The 19,267-nt window shown below is 48.0% G+C and overlaps 1 protein-coding gene across 4 annotated transcripts in view; it reads left to right on the top strand.

Moving 5' to 3' along the window:
* The window catches only part of LOC149437944 (uncharacterized), a 29,316-nt gene extending 10,278 nt beyond the window's left edge, over positions 1-19,038 (top strand). For 3 of the 4 annotated variants that reach the window (XM_089660415.1, XM_089660417.1, XM_089660418.1), the window contains exons 5-8: positions 9,884-10,069; positions 11,924-12,061; positions 13,577-13,769; positions 18,499-19,038. In XM_089660415.1, coding sequence (XP_089516541.1) covers positions 9,884-10,069; positions 11,924-12,061; positions 13,577-13,769; positions 18,499-18,791 — 810 coding nt within the window. In that variant the 3' untranslated portion in view covers positions 18,792-19,038. Of the gene's footprint in view, positions 1-4,189; positions 4,279-9,883; positions 10,070-11,923; positions 12,062-13,576; positions 13,770-18,498 lie in introns of all 4 variants that reach the window. The other variant, XM_089660416.1, reaches the window with a different exon arrangement.
* Positions 19,039-19,267: the final 229 nt, after the last annotated feature.

The following is a 19,267-nucleotide window of genomic DNA, read 5'->3' as shown; positions in this document are numbered from 1 at the left end:
CCCCATCATCTTCCTAGAAGTTCTCCACCTGTTCTGCACAACTGGCGAATGACTTTATGGATGAGTCTCACTCCTCCACCAGCGGGTCCCAGCTCAGCACCTCCAGGCTCCGCACTACTTGGGCACTCCTCGATGTTTTCAGAGGGGGAAGGGGACTTAGGACTCTTCCTCTTAAGGGACAAACTTTGGTCCATCTCTTCCACAGCTTTCTCCCGATGACCTTTAGCCTCCTCCTCTCCCTCTGAGTATCAGGGACATAACCCTCGGATGGCGAGATAGCCCCCTCTTCTCCAGCTGCTGCACCGGGAGGAACCAGAGAGGCAATCTCCACAACTCCTATTGGGACCACACCCTGTGCCCAGGGGCAGACTGACCATTTGGAAACTCGGGCACTGCCTGAGGTCCGAAGGGGGCCCCATGAGATGCCCCTGGTACCTTTTTCATAGGCTTTTTTGAGTTTGGGCAAGGACACAGGGGCCCCATGAGTTGTCAGTCTGCCCCTGCCTGTGCCATATCAGCATAGGAGAGCAGTGCCTGCTGCACCCCCAAGGTCTTGCTGATACCGCCATCTTTTGCCTCATTGGAGTTTTCCAACCTTTCTTGTGCCACCTTAGGGCACTGCCTCACCAGGTGCCACCCAACTCTGCCATTTTGTGACCTGCTTTTTATAGCAGTTTTGGCAAACCTGGCCGGTTGTACACGTATTCTTAGTGTGCCAGAAAGAAAAACAGGTCCTGCAAAACGAAGGCTGATCGGTACCACGATTGCTCCCTATGGAGAATGCCTGCGGGGGTGCCTCACCAAAAGACCCGTAATTAATTAATTTTTTTTCAGCATATGCAAATTAGGGAGAGTGTTCTGATCCAATTACAAAGGATCACAGTCACCCTTATTTGCATACCTTTCCTCAGCCCTCATAGAAGTGTGGGATATGCAAAATTTGCTGAAATATGCAAATTTTTCATTTCCCACCTAAAAAAACCCCTACTTTTTCCCAGATTTTTTTTTTTTTTTTTAAGTGCGAAAAACGAAAAAACCCGTAAGTGTTCACAAAAAACGTGCAAGTGCAAAACACAAAAAAGTGCACTTAGGGGTGTGGTTTGTCCACCCCCCGAAGGGGTTGGATCTCTACCCTGATCCCCCAGGGCACGAAGCGCCTGACAGGGACAAGTTTCCCATGTGGTCCACCTAGCCCAGTGGTGGGCAACCTTTTTTTTCAACTGAGCCAAATCTCGCCAAAACCACGATTGAAATTTATTTTGAGAGCCACATTTTTAAAACTGAAAATACATAGGATGGTACACTGTTTTTAGTTTCAATAAGTTTTTATAGTAATTCATCCCCCATATCGTAATTCATCCCCCATATCGTAATTCATCCCCCATATAGTAATTCATCCCCCATAGTTATTCATCCCCCATATAGTAATTAATCCCCCATATAGTAATTCATCCCCCATAGTAATTCATCCCCCATAGTAATTCATCCCCCATATAGTAATTAACCCCCCATATAGTAATTCATCCCCCATAGTAATTCATCCCCCATAGTAATTCATCCCCCATATCGTAATTCATCCCCCATATCGTAATTCATCCCCCATATAGTAATTCATCCCCCATAGTTATTCATCCCCCATATAGTAATTAATCCCCCATATAGTAATTCATCCCCCATAGTAATTCATCCCCCATATAGTAATTCATCCCCCATAGTAATTCATCCCCCATATAGTAATTCATCCCCCATATAGTAATTCATCCCCCCTATAGTAATTCATCCCCCATAGTAATTCATCCCCCATATAGTAATTCATCCCCCCTATAGTAATTCATCCCCCATATAGTAATTCATCCCCCCTATAGTAATTCATCCCCCATATAGTAATTCATCCCCCATAGTAATTCATCCCCCATATAGTAATTCATCCCCATATAGTAATTCATCCCCCCTATAGTAATTCATCCCCCATATAGTAATTCATCCCCCATAGTAATTCATCCCCCATATAGTAATTCATCCCCCCTATAGTAATTCATCCCCCATATAGTAATTCATCCCCCATAGTAATTCATCCCCCATATAGTAATTCATCCCCCATAGTAATTCATCCCCCCATATAGTAATTCATCCCCCATATAGTAATTCATCCCCATATAGTAATTCATCCCCCCTATAGTAATTCATCCCCCATATAGTAATTCATCCCCCATATAGTAGTAGTAAGTAGCAAGTAGTAAGCCAAGTCCCGCCTGTGTCAATTCACTTACCTTTGCTCCGCGCGTTCCTCTCGCCGTGTTCCCGCGCCGTTCCGGTCTTCAGGGCAGACTGTGAGAGGAGCCTAGCTCCCCTCACGTTCGTCACGCTGCCCCGCCTACACACATCCTGACAGCCAATCACTGGCTATCAGGATGTGAGTGGCAGCGAGACTGGCCAATCATTGCATTTGAGCGCGCTGCCCTGGCTGTTTTTTTTTTGGATCACGCTGCAGAGTCCCTGCCGCCCGAGAGGAGGGAGGGGAGCGGGCGCCCGGCACACAAGAGCCGCATTAAAGCGTGTAAAGAGTGGCTCGCGAACTGCGGCTTGCCGACCACTGACCTAGCCAAAAGGCTTGGCAGACCCCGTTCCTTGTGGCCAACCTAAGCCAGCCACCAAGTACTTGGTAAGGGGGCTCTCCCGAAGAGAAAACCCCCCAGGGACAGGGGAGGAAGGAACCGAAAGGCCACACATCCTCCCCCTAGACTTCAGGGTAGACCCGAGGACCCACACCCTACCATCCTGTGAGAAAGAAAACACACAAAAGTGGGGAGAAATATAAATAAATAAGTGGCCATGCAATTGTGTATTGTTGTGTACTGTTTTGCACTTGCACGGTTTTTCGCACGTTCGTGGACAAAAAACAAAAATCTGTTCTTATCAGTGTCCAGTAGGGGCACTCCGCCATCATTCCTGCTTCTTGGCTGTATAGTACTCCTGCTGGTATGATGGGGGCTAGTACCGGCTGGAACAGAAACCACGGAGCCCACATACAGTTGGGGCCCGGGAGTAATTCCTTTAGGAAAACAAGAGGGGCCCAATTCCTCTTGATTCAAATGGATCTACCTTGTTGGGCAAGGGAGGAAGAGTCAGTGGAGCAGCACCCCTGGGCATTAGGCCCCCTCCCACTGTTCTGCTCTTTCACCTCCCACCATGCACTGCTTCCAAGAATAATGATGATTTTGGACAATACTCTCTTAACTTAGGGGGAGCATTGTATCTAATTAGCATATTTGCTCTCTCTCCCTCTCCACGGATGGGGGGAACTTGTGATGACATTGAGAGACTCAGATGTGATGTTATTTCAGAAATGATGCATCATCCTAGTCTCAGTTTCCCAATTTAGGGTAAGTAGCAAATATGCTAATTAGATACAATTGTCCAAACTATTTAACTTAGAGAGAGCAGTGTATCCAATTAGCATATTTGCTACTTACCATAAATTCTCATTTCCCACCCAGAAAACCCCGACTTTGTCCCAGATGCCCACTTGGTTTGTTGGATTGGACACATACGAGTGGTCGCCTCAGGGGTGGACTAAAGCTGCTGGGCCCCTCCCACAGTTCTGCTTGTGGCTGGATGACTGGTCTTGTCTCCGCCCAGTCTGTAGCTGTCTGCTAGTAGTGGGTGAGGCCTGTTTGTCCCTCCCACCGTTCTGCTCTTTCTCCTTGTGCAGGGGGACTGGTCTTGTCTCCACCCCCTCCTGTGGCTGTCTGCTAGTAGTGGGTGGGTACCTCTCACAGCTCTGCTCTCTGCACAGGCTGTGTAAAACCCAGTGATGATGTCACTGCTACTTTTTACAAGGTAATACCTGGGTTTGCAGAGGCATTTGGCAATTTCTATCCTTTGGGAATATAAAGGACTATATACATATATATATATATATATATATATATATATTAGTGTTCACCTTTAGAATCTCATCCTGTGCCTCTAAAAAATCGTCCTGATAGAGGCGACGTACCGCATCCTGCCCCCAGAGCTCTGACGCAAAGAAAGAATTACTTTTTCCCTTTTCCATGGCGCCGGGCGCTGCATTCAACTGCACAAGCGTGAACAGGATCCCAATAAAACAGTCCAAACATCCAGCTTGTTAAACACTGAGAGGTGAGGCGGAAATTTTCTGTCCGTTCTGACTTGTGTCTTGTTTCAGTGATGAGTCATTGTCGGAGGAGAGGGGCCGAGGTCCTGCTGGGGGACGAATCTCACATGTACATCTATGAGCAGGGGAACATGGCGCAGGTGAGAGGTGTGCTGCCACCGTCTGGTGGTTTGTGTGATGACACCACATTACAAACGTTGCGCCGTGATTGGTGGGCCATGTTCTGTACAAATCATTAAAGCAGAACTCCGCTTTTCTAAAAAAAATGAATGCCATGGCTAAACGTAAAAAAAAAAAAAAGTTAATGTCATCGTCCAGTCACGCTTTATGGATATGCTGCAAACGCTGCTTTGGCTGTCGAGCTTGCATGGAATCACGTGACGAGAAGCTCCCCATGCAGTGCTGAAAATGGCTGCGATGGGTTGCTTAACCCTGTCATGCTGGAGGCCTTTCGAGGGGTTAATGCTAGAAGGGGGAGGCGGCTTCCTGATCACATGATTGGGATCTCATCCAGTTGCAAACTTTGACCGGGAGCTCTCGGTGACAGCTGGGCCAGCGCGCACTGTGTGCATTCAGAGTCCTATGCATGTATATGTGTGGGGGATGGGCATTACAATTCAACTAAATTCTAAATTGTTTTTAGTTTTGGAAAGAATGGAGAGGGATGAGACCCCCTGTCAGGTTTTTATTGCTGTCTGTGCCCCCCGATAGGGAGATTCCCCCCCTCTAATTGTCCTATTTACCATTGAAAGTGAAAGAAAATCACCAGAACAGGAAATGAGGGGAAATTTTCCAATGGGAACACTAGCTCTGAGATTCCCTCACCTATGCATGTATATGTGTGGGGGATGGGCATTACAATTCAACTAAATTCTAAATTGTTTTTAGTTTTGGAAAGAATGGAGAGGGATGAGACCCCCTGTCAGGTTTTTATTGCTGTCTGTGCCCCCCGATAGGGAGATTCCCCCCCTCTAATTGTCCTATTTACCATTGAAAGTGAAAGAAAATCACCAGAACAGGAAATGAGGGGAAATTTTCCAATGGGAACACTAGCTCTGAGATTCCCTCACTTTGGAGGGATTTCCTCTCACTTCCTGTTATGGCTATGGGACAGGAAGTGAAGGGAAATCTCCCCAATAGGGACACATATAGCAAAAACAAAAAAAAAAACTGACTTTACTCCATCCAAAATGGAAAAAAATAAAAGTTTGGGCTCCATTCACACTTGTACTAATCCAAAGCAGTGCGACTTTGGCGTGAAGCTTTGACGCAACTTTGTATGGGAGCAACTTGGATACGAACGAATGGCAATGGACAACTGTCGCTGTCGCACAACAAATGCATGTATAACATTTCAGGTGCGACTTTCATACAACTTTTGAGGGTTTATATTGCAGTCTATGGTTGAATGAAAGTCGCACCAAAGTAATGCATGGCTGCTAAAATATAGCTGACTGACGGCACTGACTGCTGGCACTGCTGGGCGGCACTGATGGGCACAGGTGGGTGGAACTACAAGGCACTGATGGGCACAGGTGGGTGGAACTACAAGGCACTGATGGGCACAGGTGGGTGGAACTACTTGGCACTGATGGGCACAGGTGGGTGGAACTACTTGGCACTGATGGGCACAGGTGGGTGGCACTGCTGGGCAACCATGCTATATCCGTCTTTCAGCTATAGTGTGGTTGGCAAGTGGTTAGAGTCGCAGCCATGCATTATGATAAAAAAGGTAAAAATACGATTGCTAGGCAACAAGCCGTTTGCATTAACCACTTCCAGTCCGGACACTTTCCCCCCCTTCCGGTCCGGACACTTTCCCCCCCTTCCGGTCCGGACACTTTCACCCCCTTCCAGTCCGGACACGTTCACCCCCTTCCGGTCCGGACACTTTCACCCCCTTCCAGTATGGACACTTTCACCCCCTTCCAGTCTGGACACTTTCCCCCCCTTCCAGTCTGGACACTTTCCCCCCCTTCCAGTCCGGACACTTTCACCCCCTTCCAGTCCGGACACTTTCCCCCCCCCTTCCAGTCTGAACACTTTCCCCCCCTTCCAGTCCGGACACTTTCCCCCCCTTCCAGTCCGGACACTTTCACCCCCTTCCAGTCCGGACACTTTCACCCCCTTCCAGTCCGGACACTTTCACCCCCCTCCAGTCCGGACACTTTCACCCCCTTCCAGTATGGACACTTTCACCCCCTTCCAGTCTGGACACTTTCCCCCCCTTCCAGTCCGGACACTTTCACCCCCTTCCAGTCCGGACACTTTCCCCCCCCTTCCAGTCTGAACACTTTCCCCCCCTTCCAGTCCGGACACTTTCCCCCCCTTCCAGTCCGGACACTTTCACCCCCTTCCAGTCCGGACACTTTCCCCCCCTTCCAGTCCGGACACTTTCACCCCCTTCCAGTCCGGACACTTTCCCCCCCCTTCCAGTCTGAACACTTTCCCCCCCTTCCAGTCCGGACACTTTCCCCCCCTTCCAGTCCGGACACTTTCACCCCCTTCCAGTCCGGACACTTTCACCCCCTTCCAGTCCGGACACTTTCACCCCCTTCGAGTCCAGACACTTTCACCCCCTTCGAGTCCGGACATTTTCACCCCCTTCCAGTCCGGACACTTTCACCCCCTTCCAGTCCAGACACTTTCACCCCCTTCCAGTCCGGACACTTTCACCCCCTTCCAGTCCAGACATTTTCACCCCCTTCCAGTCCGGACATTTTCACCCCCTTCCAGTCCGGACACTTTCACCCCCTTCCTGTCCGGACACTTTCACCCCCTTCCAGTCCAGACACTTTCCCCCCTTCCAGTCCGGACACTTTCACCCCCTTCCAGTCCAGACACTTTCACCCCCTTCCTGTCCGGACACTTTCACCCCCTTCCAGTCCAGACACTTTCCCCCCTTCCAGTCCGGACACTTTCCCCCCCTCCCCCCAGGCCAATTTTCAGCTTTCAGCGCTATCACACTTTGAATGACAATTGCGCGGTCATGCAACACTGTACCCATATGAATTTTTTAGCCTTTTTTTGAGACAGATGAAGCTTTATTTTGGTGGTATTTATTCACCGCTGGGATTTTTATTTTTTTTTGCTATGTAAATGAAAATGTCAAAAAAAATTTAAAAAAGTGTTTTTCTTATACAATTTTGCAAATAAATAATATTTCATCATAAATCTTGGCCAAAATTTATTCCGATATCTTTTTAGTAAAAAAAGAAAAAAAACAAATTAGTTTATAACCAAAATTATAAATTTTAAACCTTTTTTTTTATTTATTTTATATTATTTTATAGTATATTATTATTTATGTTTTTTGGGGGTTTTTTGACCCAAACACTAACCCTAGCACTGAACTAGATAAAACCTTTATCTAGGTATTTTTTCTTTATTTTTTCTTTAATTTTTTAATATTTATTTATCTTTTTTTTTTACAGACTTTTTTTCTCTCTCTATGCCAGGAGTTAGAGAGATACAATGTACCTAAAACACACTGACACTGACAGTAACTGACACTGAAACCAATTAATCCTGACCTTTGACCTTGACCTTGACCTTGACCCTAACCCTGGCACTGAACTAGATCAAACCTTGATCTAGGTATTTTTTCTTAATTTTTTTCTTTTATTTTTTAATATTTATTTATGTATCTTTTTTTTTCACAAACTTATTTTTTTCTCTCTATGCAAGGAGTTAGAGAGATGCAATGTATATGATGGTACAATGTATAATAGAATGTATATAATGATACAATGTATAATAGGATGTATATAATGATACCATGTATCTCTGTTCTCCATTCATAGAGAGAGAAAAAAACAAGGGGAGCCGGGCTGTACAGTGACTGATCACTGTGATAGCCAATCAGAGGCTATCACAGTGATCATGGGAGTTCCGGGTCCCGATCGTTAGAACTGGACCTGGGGCTCTCAGTGACACTGCGTTCTTTGGGCTGGGAGCACGCCATGCACAAAGACAGGTACGCAAATATGCGGCACCCCGGAAAAAAGCCCAGTTCTGTGAGGATGCATATTTGTGTGATGTTGGTGTGAAGGGGTTGAGAACAGGGGCGGACTGACAACTCATGGGGCCCCGGGCAATAGGGGATCATGGGGCCCCTGTGTCCTCACCCAAACCCAAAAAAAGCCTATGAAAAAGCAAATGAAAGGTACCAGGGTCATCTCATGGGGCCCCCTACTGAGCCCGGGCCCTCGAGCAGTGCTCGAGTGCTCAAATGGTCAGTCCGCCCTGGTAGAGAATCATCTGGCACACGTCAGCATATCAGGTGATCAGCAGACCTCACACATGGGCTCCAGGGACATCACGTCTGATATTGTAGACCAATTGGATGGGAACACAGTGTGTATATTGCAGGACTCCACCTTGGGGGGCTCATTAAATAACGAGCCAAAGAAGAAATTCTTGATAACACAGTATTTTATTTTTATGAATATGGTACAGTAAGAGAATGCACTCACATCTGACAAAATATACAGTAAAGATGTCTGCCGGCCTTCCTCGCGGCCTGTGCGGCGTGACAGCCGTACAAAGTCTGTGGCTCAAATCTCACCACACAGGTATTTGCGTGTAATTTGCGCAGGAATGCGGTGTGGTGTGACTTACAATGCAGCGTGAATCCGGGATGAATGTTACAGCTGACAGCAGGGTTCCTCGCTGACAGCTGAATGTTAAAAGAATTGCCGGCAATTAAAAAAAAGGGCCAGATTTTTTTTTTAAATGGCGTGGGGTCCCCCCAAAATCCACACCAGACCTAAAGGGGACCCCACACCCTTTTTTTAATTGCCAGCAATTCTTTTTACATTCAGCTGTCAGCGGGGAACCCTGCTGTAACATTCAGCCCGGATTCACAATATCCGAGCATGCAGCCCAGCAGGACAGAAAAGGAGGGAGGCGTGAGTGAGTGAGTGCCCCCCCTCGAACCATACCAGGCCACATGCCCTCAACATGGGGAGGGGTGTGCTTTTGGGGCAGCTCCCCCCCCCATGTTGATGGGGACAAGGGCCTCTTCCCCACAACCCTGGCCTGTGCCCCCCAAAAAAGGCAAGCCTTTACTATCCCGCCCGAGCCCCCTATGCTTTCACATCGATGTGCTACGGTTTCCCCGCACCCTGGATGTAATGCAGTGCCCCTGCGACTTTCCTGCGCATTATTAGTGCCATAGACCTGCAAGTGTGGAGCTCTTCCAGAAAGTCCACCAAACCTGCAGAATATATGAGGTGCGCTTCCCTGGTTAGAGGTCGAGGGCCACATCAGAACACTCTAAGGGCCACAGGCTGAGCACCCCTGAGTTAGAAGGTTGAGATAAAGCATTGCGCACTGACAGGGGTGCTTACAATGCTCAGCTTTTTATTTATAGAAAATTTGTAACCCAAAAGGAACAAACCTGTTTGCTATGACTGCGGATGAAATATTCCATGGAGTCTGGCTTTCCTTTGTAGTCAGATCTGACATTAAACACTCCCCTTCCCCCACACTGACAATGCTGCTGTGCTCCTTCCTCCAGAGTGGGGGCGCTCTAATACAGGAGGGGTGTTACTGGCCAGATCACCAGGTGCGGCAGCTGCATTCGGGAAAAAACGAATGCAGCCGCCACATCTAATAAGATGGCATTCTTGGTATTGGATATAATACGGCTTTAAGATGAATTGTACAGAGGTGCAGAGCGATGAAGTGGCAGTTGAGGGGCGGATCCGATTTATTTGCTGTACCCTCCCCCTCTTTCCGCAGGTGGCGGGAGTGTTTCCTCGCCCAGTGAGGACACTAAAAGATGGTCGTCTGGACCTGGAAGACCTGGAAAGTAAAATCCAGCACTGGTACCCGGATGTCCATTTCGCACAGACGCAACTCATCTGCCTGGAGAACAGCCACAACCGCATGGGGGGGCGCGTCCTTCCGATCTCCTACATGAAAGAGGTGCGCAACGTCTTCCATTCCATTGTACACACGGCGCAAAAACATGAAAGGAGGACTTTGTAATCCGAGTCTGGGATCAAGTCCATGGTCCATGGATGGGATATGGATCCGGTCAGGGAAGTCGCAGAGGGGGATGGTAATCAGTTTCAGCTGCTTTGGTGTTCATGAAACAGGTGCACTAGATGGGCAACAATGAGACAACCCCCAAAAACAGGAATGGTGTTACAGATGGAGGCCACTGACATTTTTTTCCCTACTCATCTTTTCTGACTGTTTTTCGCTAGTTTTGCATTTGGCTAGGGTCAGTGTCACTACTGGTAGCATGAGGCCATACCTGGACCCTACAGAGGTTGCACAGGCAGTCCAACTCCTCCAGGATGGCACATCATTACCTGTCATTGCCAGAAGGTTTGCTGTGTCTCCCAGCACAGTCTCAAGCATGGAGGAGATTCCAGGAGACAGACAGTTCCTCTAGGAGAGCTGGACAGGGCCGTAGAAGGTCCTTAACCCATCAGCAGGACCGGTATCTGCTTCTTTGTGCGAGGAGGAACAGGATGAGCCCTGCCAGAACCCTACAAAATGACCTCCAGCAGGACATGGGTGTGAATGCCTCTGACCAAATAATCATAAACAGACTTCATGAGGGTGGCCTGAGGGCCCGACATCCTCTAGTGGGCCCTGTGCTCACTGCCCGGCACCATAGAGCTGGATTGGCATTTGCCATTGAACACCAGAATTGGCAGGTCCACCACTGGCGTCCTGTGCTTTTCACAGATGAGAGCAGGTTCCCCCTGAGCACATGTGACAGACGTGGTGGTGGGTCAGTGATGGTCTGGGGAGGCATATCCATGGAGGGACCAACAGACCTCTACAGGCTAGACAATGGCACCCTGACTGCCATTAGGGATCGGGATGAAATCCTTGGACCCATTGTCTGACACTACGCTGGTGCAGTGGGTCCTGGTTTCCTCCTGGTGCAGTGGGTCCTGGGTTCCTCCTGGTGCAGTGGGTCCTGGGTTCCTCCTGGTGCAGTGGGTCCTGGGTTCCTCCTGGTGCACAACAATGTCCGGCCTCATGTGGTGAGAGTATGCAGGCAGTTCCTGGAGGATGAAGGAATTGATACCATTGAATGGCCCCCACGCTCACCTGACCTAAATCCAATAGAACTCCTCTGGGATGTCATGTTTCGGTCCATCCGACGCCACCAGGTTGCAGCTCAGACTGTCCAGGAGCTCAGTGATGCCCTGGCCCAGATCTGGGAGGAAATCCACCAGGACACCATCCTTTGTCTCATTAGGACCCTCCCCCGATGTTGTCAGGCATGCATACAAGCACGTGGGGGCCACACAAACTACTGAGGACCATTCTGAGTTGCTGCAATGACATTTCAGCACAATGGACTTGCCTGCTGCATCATTTCTTCACTTTGATTTTTGGGGTGTCTTTGAATTCAGTCCTCTGTAGGTCGATCATTTTCATTTCCATCAACGATGGGGCGTCCTTACCTTCCTCACCCATCCCCCATCCATGTCAGTATAGAGATCCAGCAGGAGATTCCTCCCCATTGAAATCTGATGGGTTGTCAGAGTCTTCCTTTCATTTTTTGGAGCCAAACTTTAGAAAACATTTGGATCGATTACATGAGGGTTTAAATCTCCATAGGGCATTGGGGAGATTTCTGTTCACTTTCTGTCCCCTAAAGACAACAGGAAATGAGAGGAAATCTCTCCAAAGTTCCTTGTCCCCGCCCCCGTTGGAGGATTCTCCCTCTCTTCCTGTTCCGGTGACAACTCTTACAAAACCCCCCAAACATTTGAATATTACAAGTCGCTGATGTCATTTCCTGTCCTGTAGGTGCGGGACATCGCTGATCGCTATGGGCTGAAGATCCATCTGGATGGGGCCCGGCTGATAAATGCCGCCGTGTCGCTGGGGGTGGAGCCTGCAGAGATTGTGAAATACTGCGACTCCGTGTCCCTCTGTCTGTCCAAGGTATGGCGGTCTACAGAGTGATGCTACAGGAAGTAACCGGTCAGTAGAGTCAGCTGAATGCAATGGACTGCCCCGCCCCTTACTGGCATGCCTGGGAACCTTTGATAATAGGGGTGGGGCAGAGGGCGGGGCTAATAGCAAAACGCATATTGTGGCAAAGTTGTGCTGTCCGTGGAAGGGGCTTATAACTTATGGCTTCATACATAGTGCAGGGGTCAGAAGTATGTAATGTACATGGTGCAGGGGTCAGACGTATGTAATGTACATGGTGCAGGGGTCAGATGTATGTAATATACAGAGTGCAGGGGTCAGATGTATGTAATGTACATGGTGCAGGGGTCAGACGTATGTAATGTACATGGTGCAGGGGTCAGACGTATGTAATGTACATAGTGCAGGGGTTCGAGGTTGGCAACGTACATGGTGCAGGGGTCAGAAGTATGTAATGTACATGGTGCAGGGGTCAGAAGTATGTAATGTACATGGTGCAGGGGTCAGAAGTATGTAATGTACATAGTGCAGGGGTTCGAGGTTGGCAACGTACATGGTGCAGGGGTCAGAAGTATGTAATGTACATAGTGCAGGGGTCAGACTTATGTAATATACATAGTGCAGGGGTCCGAGGTGGGCAATCTACTTAGTGCAAGGGTCGACGTATGTAATGTACATAGTGCAGGGGTCAGACTTATGTAATATACATAGTGCAGGGGTCCGAGGTGGGCAATCTATATAGTGCAAGGGTCAGACGTATGTAATGTACATAGTGCAGGGGTCAGATGTATGTAATATACAGAGTGCAGGGGTCCGAGGTGAGCAATCTACATGTTGCAAGGGTCAGAAGTACGTAATGTACATGGTGCAAGGGTCATAAGTATGTAATGTACGTGGTGCAGGGGTCCGAGGTGGGCAATCTACATGATGCTAGGGTCAGAAGTATATAATATACATAGTGCAGGTGTCCGAGGTGGGCAATGTACATGGTGCAAGAGTCAGAAGTATGTAATGTACATGGTGCAGGGGTCAGACTTATGTAATGTACATAGTGCAGGGTCTCAAGTAGGCACTGTACATGGTGCAAGGGTCAGAAGTATGTAATATACATAGTGCAGAGGTCCGAGGCAGGCAATCTACATGGTGCAAGGGTCAGAAGTATGTAATGTACATGGTGCAGGGGTCAGACGTATGTAATGTACATAGTGCAGGGTGTCAAGTAGGCACTGTACATGGTGCAAGGGTCAAAAGTATGTAATGTACATAGTGCAAGGGTCCGAGGTGGACAATCTACATGGTGCAGGGGTCAGAAATATGTGCAATGTACATAGTGCAAGGGTCAATAGGGACATGTGCGTTCCAGTGCGTTTTTGATGAGTTTTGTGTTTTAAATCTGTCTAGCAACAAGAATTTTTTTTTTTACACACGCATCAAAAACGTGAGTGCAAAAACGCAGTCCAGATGCATTCCGGGTGCGCTTTTGACGCATTATAATTACTTTTTTTTCCTCATCAATGTTTTAAGGGACTCGGGGCTCCAGTGGGCTCACTGCTGGGCGGGACGGCAGAATTCGTGGCAGACGCACGGCGAATCAGGAAGATGCTTGGAGGAGGGATGCGCCAGGCTGGTGTAATGGCAGCCCCTGGATTGGTCGCATTGAAACATGCGCGGGAAAACCTGACATTGGATCACCAAAATGCCAAAACATTTGCCAAAGGTAAGAGTGCAGACGCCGGGTGATGTGCACACAACACATTTCATAGTTGTGAAATTCAGTAGTTCATAGAACCTAGTCCTTAGGTCATAGCCCATAGTTCATAGTCCCTAGTCCTTAGGTCATAGCCCATAGTTCATAGTCCCTAGTCCTTAGGTCATAGCCCATAGTTCATAGTCCCTAGTCCTTAGGTCATAGCCCATAGTTCATAGTCCCTAGTCCTTAGGTCATAGCCCATAGTTCATAGTCCCTAGTCCTTAGGTCATAGCCCAAAGATCATAGTCCCTAGTCTTTAGGTCATAGCCCATAGTTCTTAGGTCATAGCCCATAGTTCTTAGCCCCTAGTTCTTAGGTCATAGCCCATAGTTCTTAGCCCCTAGTTCTTAGTCTTTAGTCCCTAGTTCTTAATCGCTAATCCATAGTCCTTATTATTTAATTTATAGCCCCTAGTTCTTAGTCCCTAATCCTTAGGTCATAGTCCATAGTCCCTAGTTCTTAGTCTTTAGTCCTTAATCGCTAGTGCATAGCCCCTAGTCCTTGGTTCATAGTCCATAGTCTTTAGTCCATAGGTTATAGTTCTTAGTCCCTAGGTCAAAGCCCCTAGTCCTTAGTTTATAGTCCCTAGTTCTTAGTTTATAGTCCTTAGGTCATAGCCCATAGTCCTTAGGTCATAGCCCCTAGTTCTTAGTCCCTAGTTTATAGTCCCTAGTCCTTAGTTTATAGACCATAGTCCCTAGGCCTTAGGTCATAGTCCTTAGTCCATAGGCCTTAGGTCATAGTTCATAGCCCTAGTTCTCAATCCCTAGTCCTTAGTTTATAGTCCATAGTCCCTAGTCTTTAGGTCATAGCCCATAGTCCTTAGGATATAGTTCATAGTACCTGGTCCTTAGTCCTTACTCCACAGTCTATAGTCAATCTCAGGAGGAAACAAGAGAGGGTGGATACTCATGTTTCAGTTTCTTCGTCTTTTGACTTCTTCAGTATTCAGCGTCAGCATTTCCAGGAACAATCGTTTGGCCGCTGTAAAGAAGAGAGATTCATTTATGGGGGGAAACCTTCGATGGGTCTGATAAGCCTTGCCTCCGTCAGGTCTCTTGCTCCCGTGGTGGTGAAGGTCGGCATTGATCAGATGTTAGACCGACCATAGACAGTCTACCTGCTGGCAGGATCACCAGATGTACTCAAGGTCCCTTCCAAGCTTCAGAAACAATCCAGAGAGGACACATGAGGGGTTGAGCACCATCTGAGGACCACTTCATGTGCATCTTCTGGAGATGAAATGTTTATAGAATTTTTACCTATGGCTCTCCAGTTGTTTCTCTGGTCACGATCTGTCAGGTTTCCCCAATCTCTCCACCCATTCTATCGAGCATCTTAGTTTTAGGGAGTTTCTTTGTAGAGAGGAATAAAGGAGACATCAGGCCGGAGGTATGAAGGTCTTGATGGGCGTCTAGATTCAAATGAAGAAAGACGAGGTATGAGTAAGGAGGAGTCTCGGTTGAATCCAGCAGAATATTTCATGGGATGGAGTCATGGTGGTCTTTAAAATATTGAACAGGCTTAATTCCCCCAAGGGTTACAAAGGAGTGAATGGTGTTGAAGATTTTCCAATCCGCCATTTAAATTCCAGGAGGGAATACTGGACACCTCAGGATGTCTGTTAAGCTGAAATGTGAAGAAACAAGGATTCCTGAATATTTTATGGGGTGATGAAGGATGGGGTACAGGTTTGTCAGTCTAGGGCAGTGGTCTCCAAACTGTAGCCTGGGGGGCAGGGGCGGACTGAACATTTGGGTACTCAGGCACTGCCAAGGGCCCAGGGTCAGTAGGGGGCCCCATGAGATGCCCCTAGAACCATTCATAGGCTTTTTTTGGGTGTGGTTTGAGTGTGGGTGGGGACACAGGGGCCCCATGATCCCCTATTGCCTGGGGGCCCTATGAGATGCCCCTGGCACCTTTCATAGGCTTTTTTTGGGTGTGGTTTGAGTGTGGGTGAGGACACAGGGGCCCCCATGATCCCCTATTGCCTGGGGGCCCATGAGATGCCTCTGGCACCTTTCATAGGCTTTTTTCATAGGCTTTTTTGGGTGTGGCTTGAGTGTGGGTAAGGACACAGGGGCCCCCATGATCCCCTATTGCCCGGGGGCCCCATGAGTTTTCAGTCCACCCCTGCTGAGGGGTCAGATGCAGCCCTTTTTCTTGTTTTTATCTGACCCTTGGGGCACTATTTCATCCACTGACACCAATGATGGGACATAATTCCCCCCGTTGACACCAAAGAGGAGGTGCAATTTGTCCCAATGACACCAACAATGATGGGGCACAGTTCCTCCCAATGACACCAATGATGGGGCACAGTTCCTCCCAATGACACCAATGATGAGGCATAAGTCCTCCTAATGATGCCAATGATGGGGAACAAGTCCTCCAAATTACACCAACGGTGGAGCACAATTCCTCCCACTGATGTCAGGACCTTTTCTACTCCCAAAAGCTACAGTCTAGCCCCCCTAAAGTCCAAAAGACGGTAAACTGGCCCTTTGTTTAGAAAGTTTAGAGACCTCTGATCTAAGGCAACCTTTCTCAACCTTTTGAGCCCTTGAAATAACTTTCTGGTCTTGATGAGCCCCTGCTAAAAATTGTCTACAACTCATGATACAGTAGTGTGATGGTCAGTGGGAAGAATGTCCGTTACATTGGTGGTCAGTGGGGAGAATGCTCCTTACATTGGTGGTCAGTGGGAAGAATGTCCCTTACATTGGGGGTCAGTGGGAAGAATGTCCCTTACATTGGTGGTCAGTGGGAAGAATGTCCCTTACATTGGTGGTCAGTGGGAAGAATGTCCCTTACATTGGAGGTCAGTGGGAAGAATGTCCCTTACATTGGGGGTCAGTGGGAAGAATGTCCCTTACATTGGGGGTCAGTGGGAAGAATGTCCCTTACATTGGGGGTCAGTGGGAAGAATGTCCCCTAAATTGCTGGTCAGTGGGAAGAATGTCCCCTAAATTGCTGGTCAGTGGGAAGAATGTCCCTTACATTGGTGATCAGTGGGAAGAATGTCCCTTACATTGGTGGTCAGTGGGAAGAATGTCCCTTACATTGGTGATCAGTGGGAAGAATGTCCCTTACATTGGGGGTCAGTGGGAAGAATGTCCCTTACATTGGGGGTCAGTGGGAAGAATGTCCCTTACATTGGTGGTCAGTGGGAAGAATGTCCTTTACATTGGAGGTCAGTGGGAAGAATGTCCCTTACATTGGAGGTCAGTGGGAAGAATGTCCCTTACATTGGAGGTCAGTGGGAAGAATGTCCCTTACATTGGGGGTCAGTGGGAAGAATGTTCCTTACATTGGTGGTCAGTGGGAAGAATGTCCCTTACATTGGTGGTCAGTGGGAAGAATGTCCCTTACATTGGTGATCAGTGGGAAGAATGCTCCTTACATTGATGATCAGTGAGAATGCTCCTTACACTTGAGGTCATTGGGAAGAATTACCCCCTTACAGATAGCTAAGAACATCAATGGTGTCAGTTGGAACTTATCTGAGAGGTAAATTGTTCCTTGCTCAAGGAACCCTCTTGGGGAACCTTCTGGAGGAACACTAGGTTTCCATGGAAACATGGATGAGAAATCCTGGTCTACGGTGTGGCAGGATCCAGAGGAGGGAAAAAAATTGCCACTGGACCACAGGCCACAGTTCCGATTAAAGCACATAGAGGGAATTCCAGGCAAGTACAGATAAGGGGACTTCACTAGAAGCTTTTTAATAGTCCATTAGAGCTGGAGCACTTATAGTGATACACTCAGTCCGCCTTGTAGATCGTATCTCTGCAACATGGATCCATTCACGGTTGCTGGGTCATCGACCGCTTGGGAGGGAGGCAGCAAACCACTTTCCTCATTATTCATGAGACCCGTCACTCCTGCCCAATGTCTGCCTGTATTGTCATTGCCTTGTGCTTGTTTCCCTTAACAACGGCATGTTCTCCACTTCACCCCGTATGTGTGCATAGCAGGCCCTGTTCTCTTCCATACGACATTACCACCGGGCACCCCTTTAGAGAAACTTCAGACCAGGCTTTGAAATGGTTAAAAGACACTTCACTTGAAGACTCCACAAGAGTACATTCCATGAACAGTCAAGTCCCTAACTATCTATTGCTAGGCTGCCCAGGCATACCTTTTGCAGGTAGAAATCCATACATGGCAAAGTTCTTAGCAGGTAGGTTCCCTTAAAATGGTAGAGATTACTTGTGGTTACTGTTTGGACCCTTCGTTCTTCTCCCATGCAGTTCCCTGGCTCTCACCTTCTCCTTTACATACTCATCAAAGGGTGGAGGGCAGAGCTCAGAAAAAACCCCGGGAAACTGCAGAACCGTAGTTAACACTTCCCTAGCTGGGCAGCCCCGAATTCCTAGCCAGCAGTAACCAATCTTGTAGGCACCCGCTTACAAGCCAATCACATCTCAGGACACAATGAAGCTTGGTGAACACTTGAAGACATAGCAGACCATTGAAGTCTGGATTCATGCTTCCCAGGGGAGAGCAGATATGAGCTCACAGAAAGCTTCTGGGCGCTTTGTAGATCCAGATGCTCTTCCAACTGCCATTTAAATCCCCCCTGCCAAGATGCAGAGTGCGACTCTACCAATATATGTATCAAACATGTTTTTGTTCATCATCCATGTACTTTTTCCAGCATGTGACAGGTTTGTGTCTCTTTTTGCCTCCTCAGCTGTGCAGGAACTGGGTTCTTCGCTCTGTCTCACGGACCCGCCCGGCGTGGAGAGTAATATGGTGTTACTTTCGCTCCCCGGCAGACTCATGGCAGAGGAGCTATGTGAGCAGCTGGGGGCAGTGAACCCTGAAGAGCAGGAAAATGGACGGGGGGTGGTGGTGAAGGCTCTAAGCATTTCGCCTCGCCAAGTGCGCCTTGTCTGGCACCGCGACGTCTCGGCGCAGGACACCCAGCGGGCATTAGAGAAGCTGAAATCCGTGCTTGGGAAGTACAGCAATGAAGCCGCATAGGAACATAGTCGGGGCAGATTGGGACAGGCCCAGAAAAGAGGAGCGATGTCCCTACATGACCCATTCTCTTCCCATTCCTCCTGGATCTGAGCCACGGTCATTATCCGGGTATAAGCGCACACACGCTGTCTGTAAAAGGATGAAAATGCTGAAAATTCCACTGATTTTGTGTATTCTGTATTCAATTTGAAGGAATTTCTTTACTAACCACTAAACCCAAAAAGAAAAAATTATATATTGCAACTTACTTAGATGTGGTGGCTGCATTCGTTTTTTCTTTTAGTTTTTTTTTCCCTTCAACACATTTCTTGTCCCTTTGGGGTTGATTTGCTAAAACTGGAGAGTGCAAAATCTGGTGCAGCTCTGCATTGAAACCAATCAGCTTCCAGGCTTTTTTGTGGGTTACTAAACTCAGGACCCCGCATTCACTATACCCGCTCTCCCCAGACCCCGCATTCACTATACCCTCTCTCCCC

Source organism: Staurois parvus, unplaced genomic scaffold (genome assembly GCF_062004578.1).
Source record: "Staurois parvus isolate SC_StPar_1 unplaced genomic scaffold, SC_StPar_1.0 ptg001241l, whole genome shotgun sequence".
NCBI lineage: Eukaryota > Metazoa > Chordata > Amphibia > Anura > Ranidae > Staurois > Staurois parvus.
The sequence above is the reverse complement of the archived record's forward strand: the minus strand, read 5'-3'. Positions and strand labels throughout refer to the sequence as shown.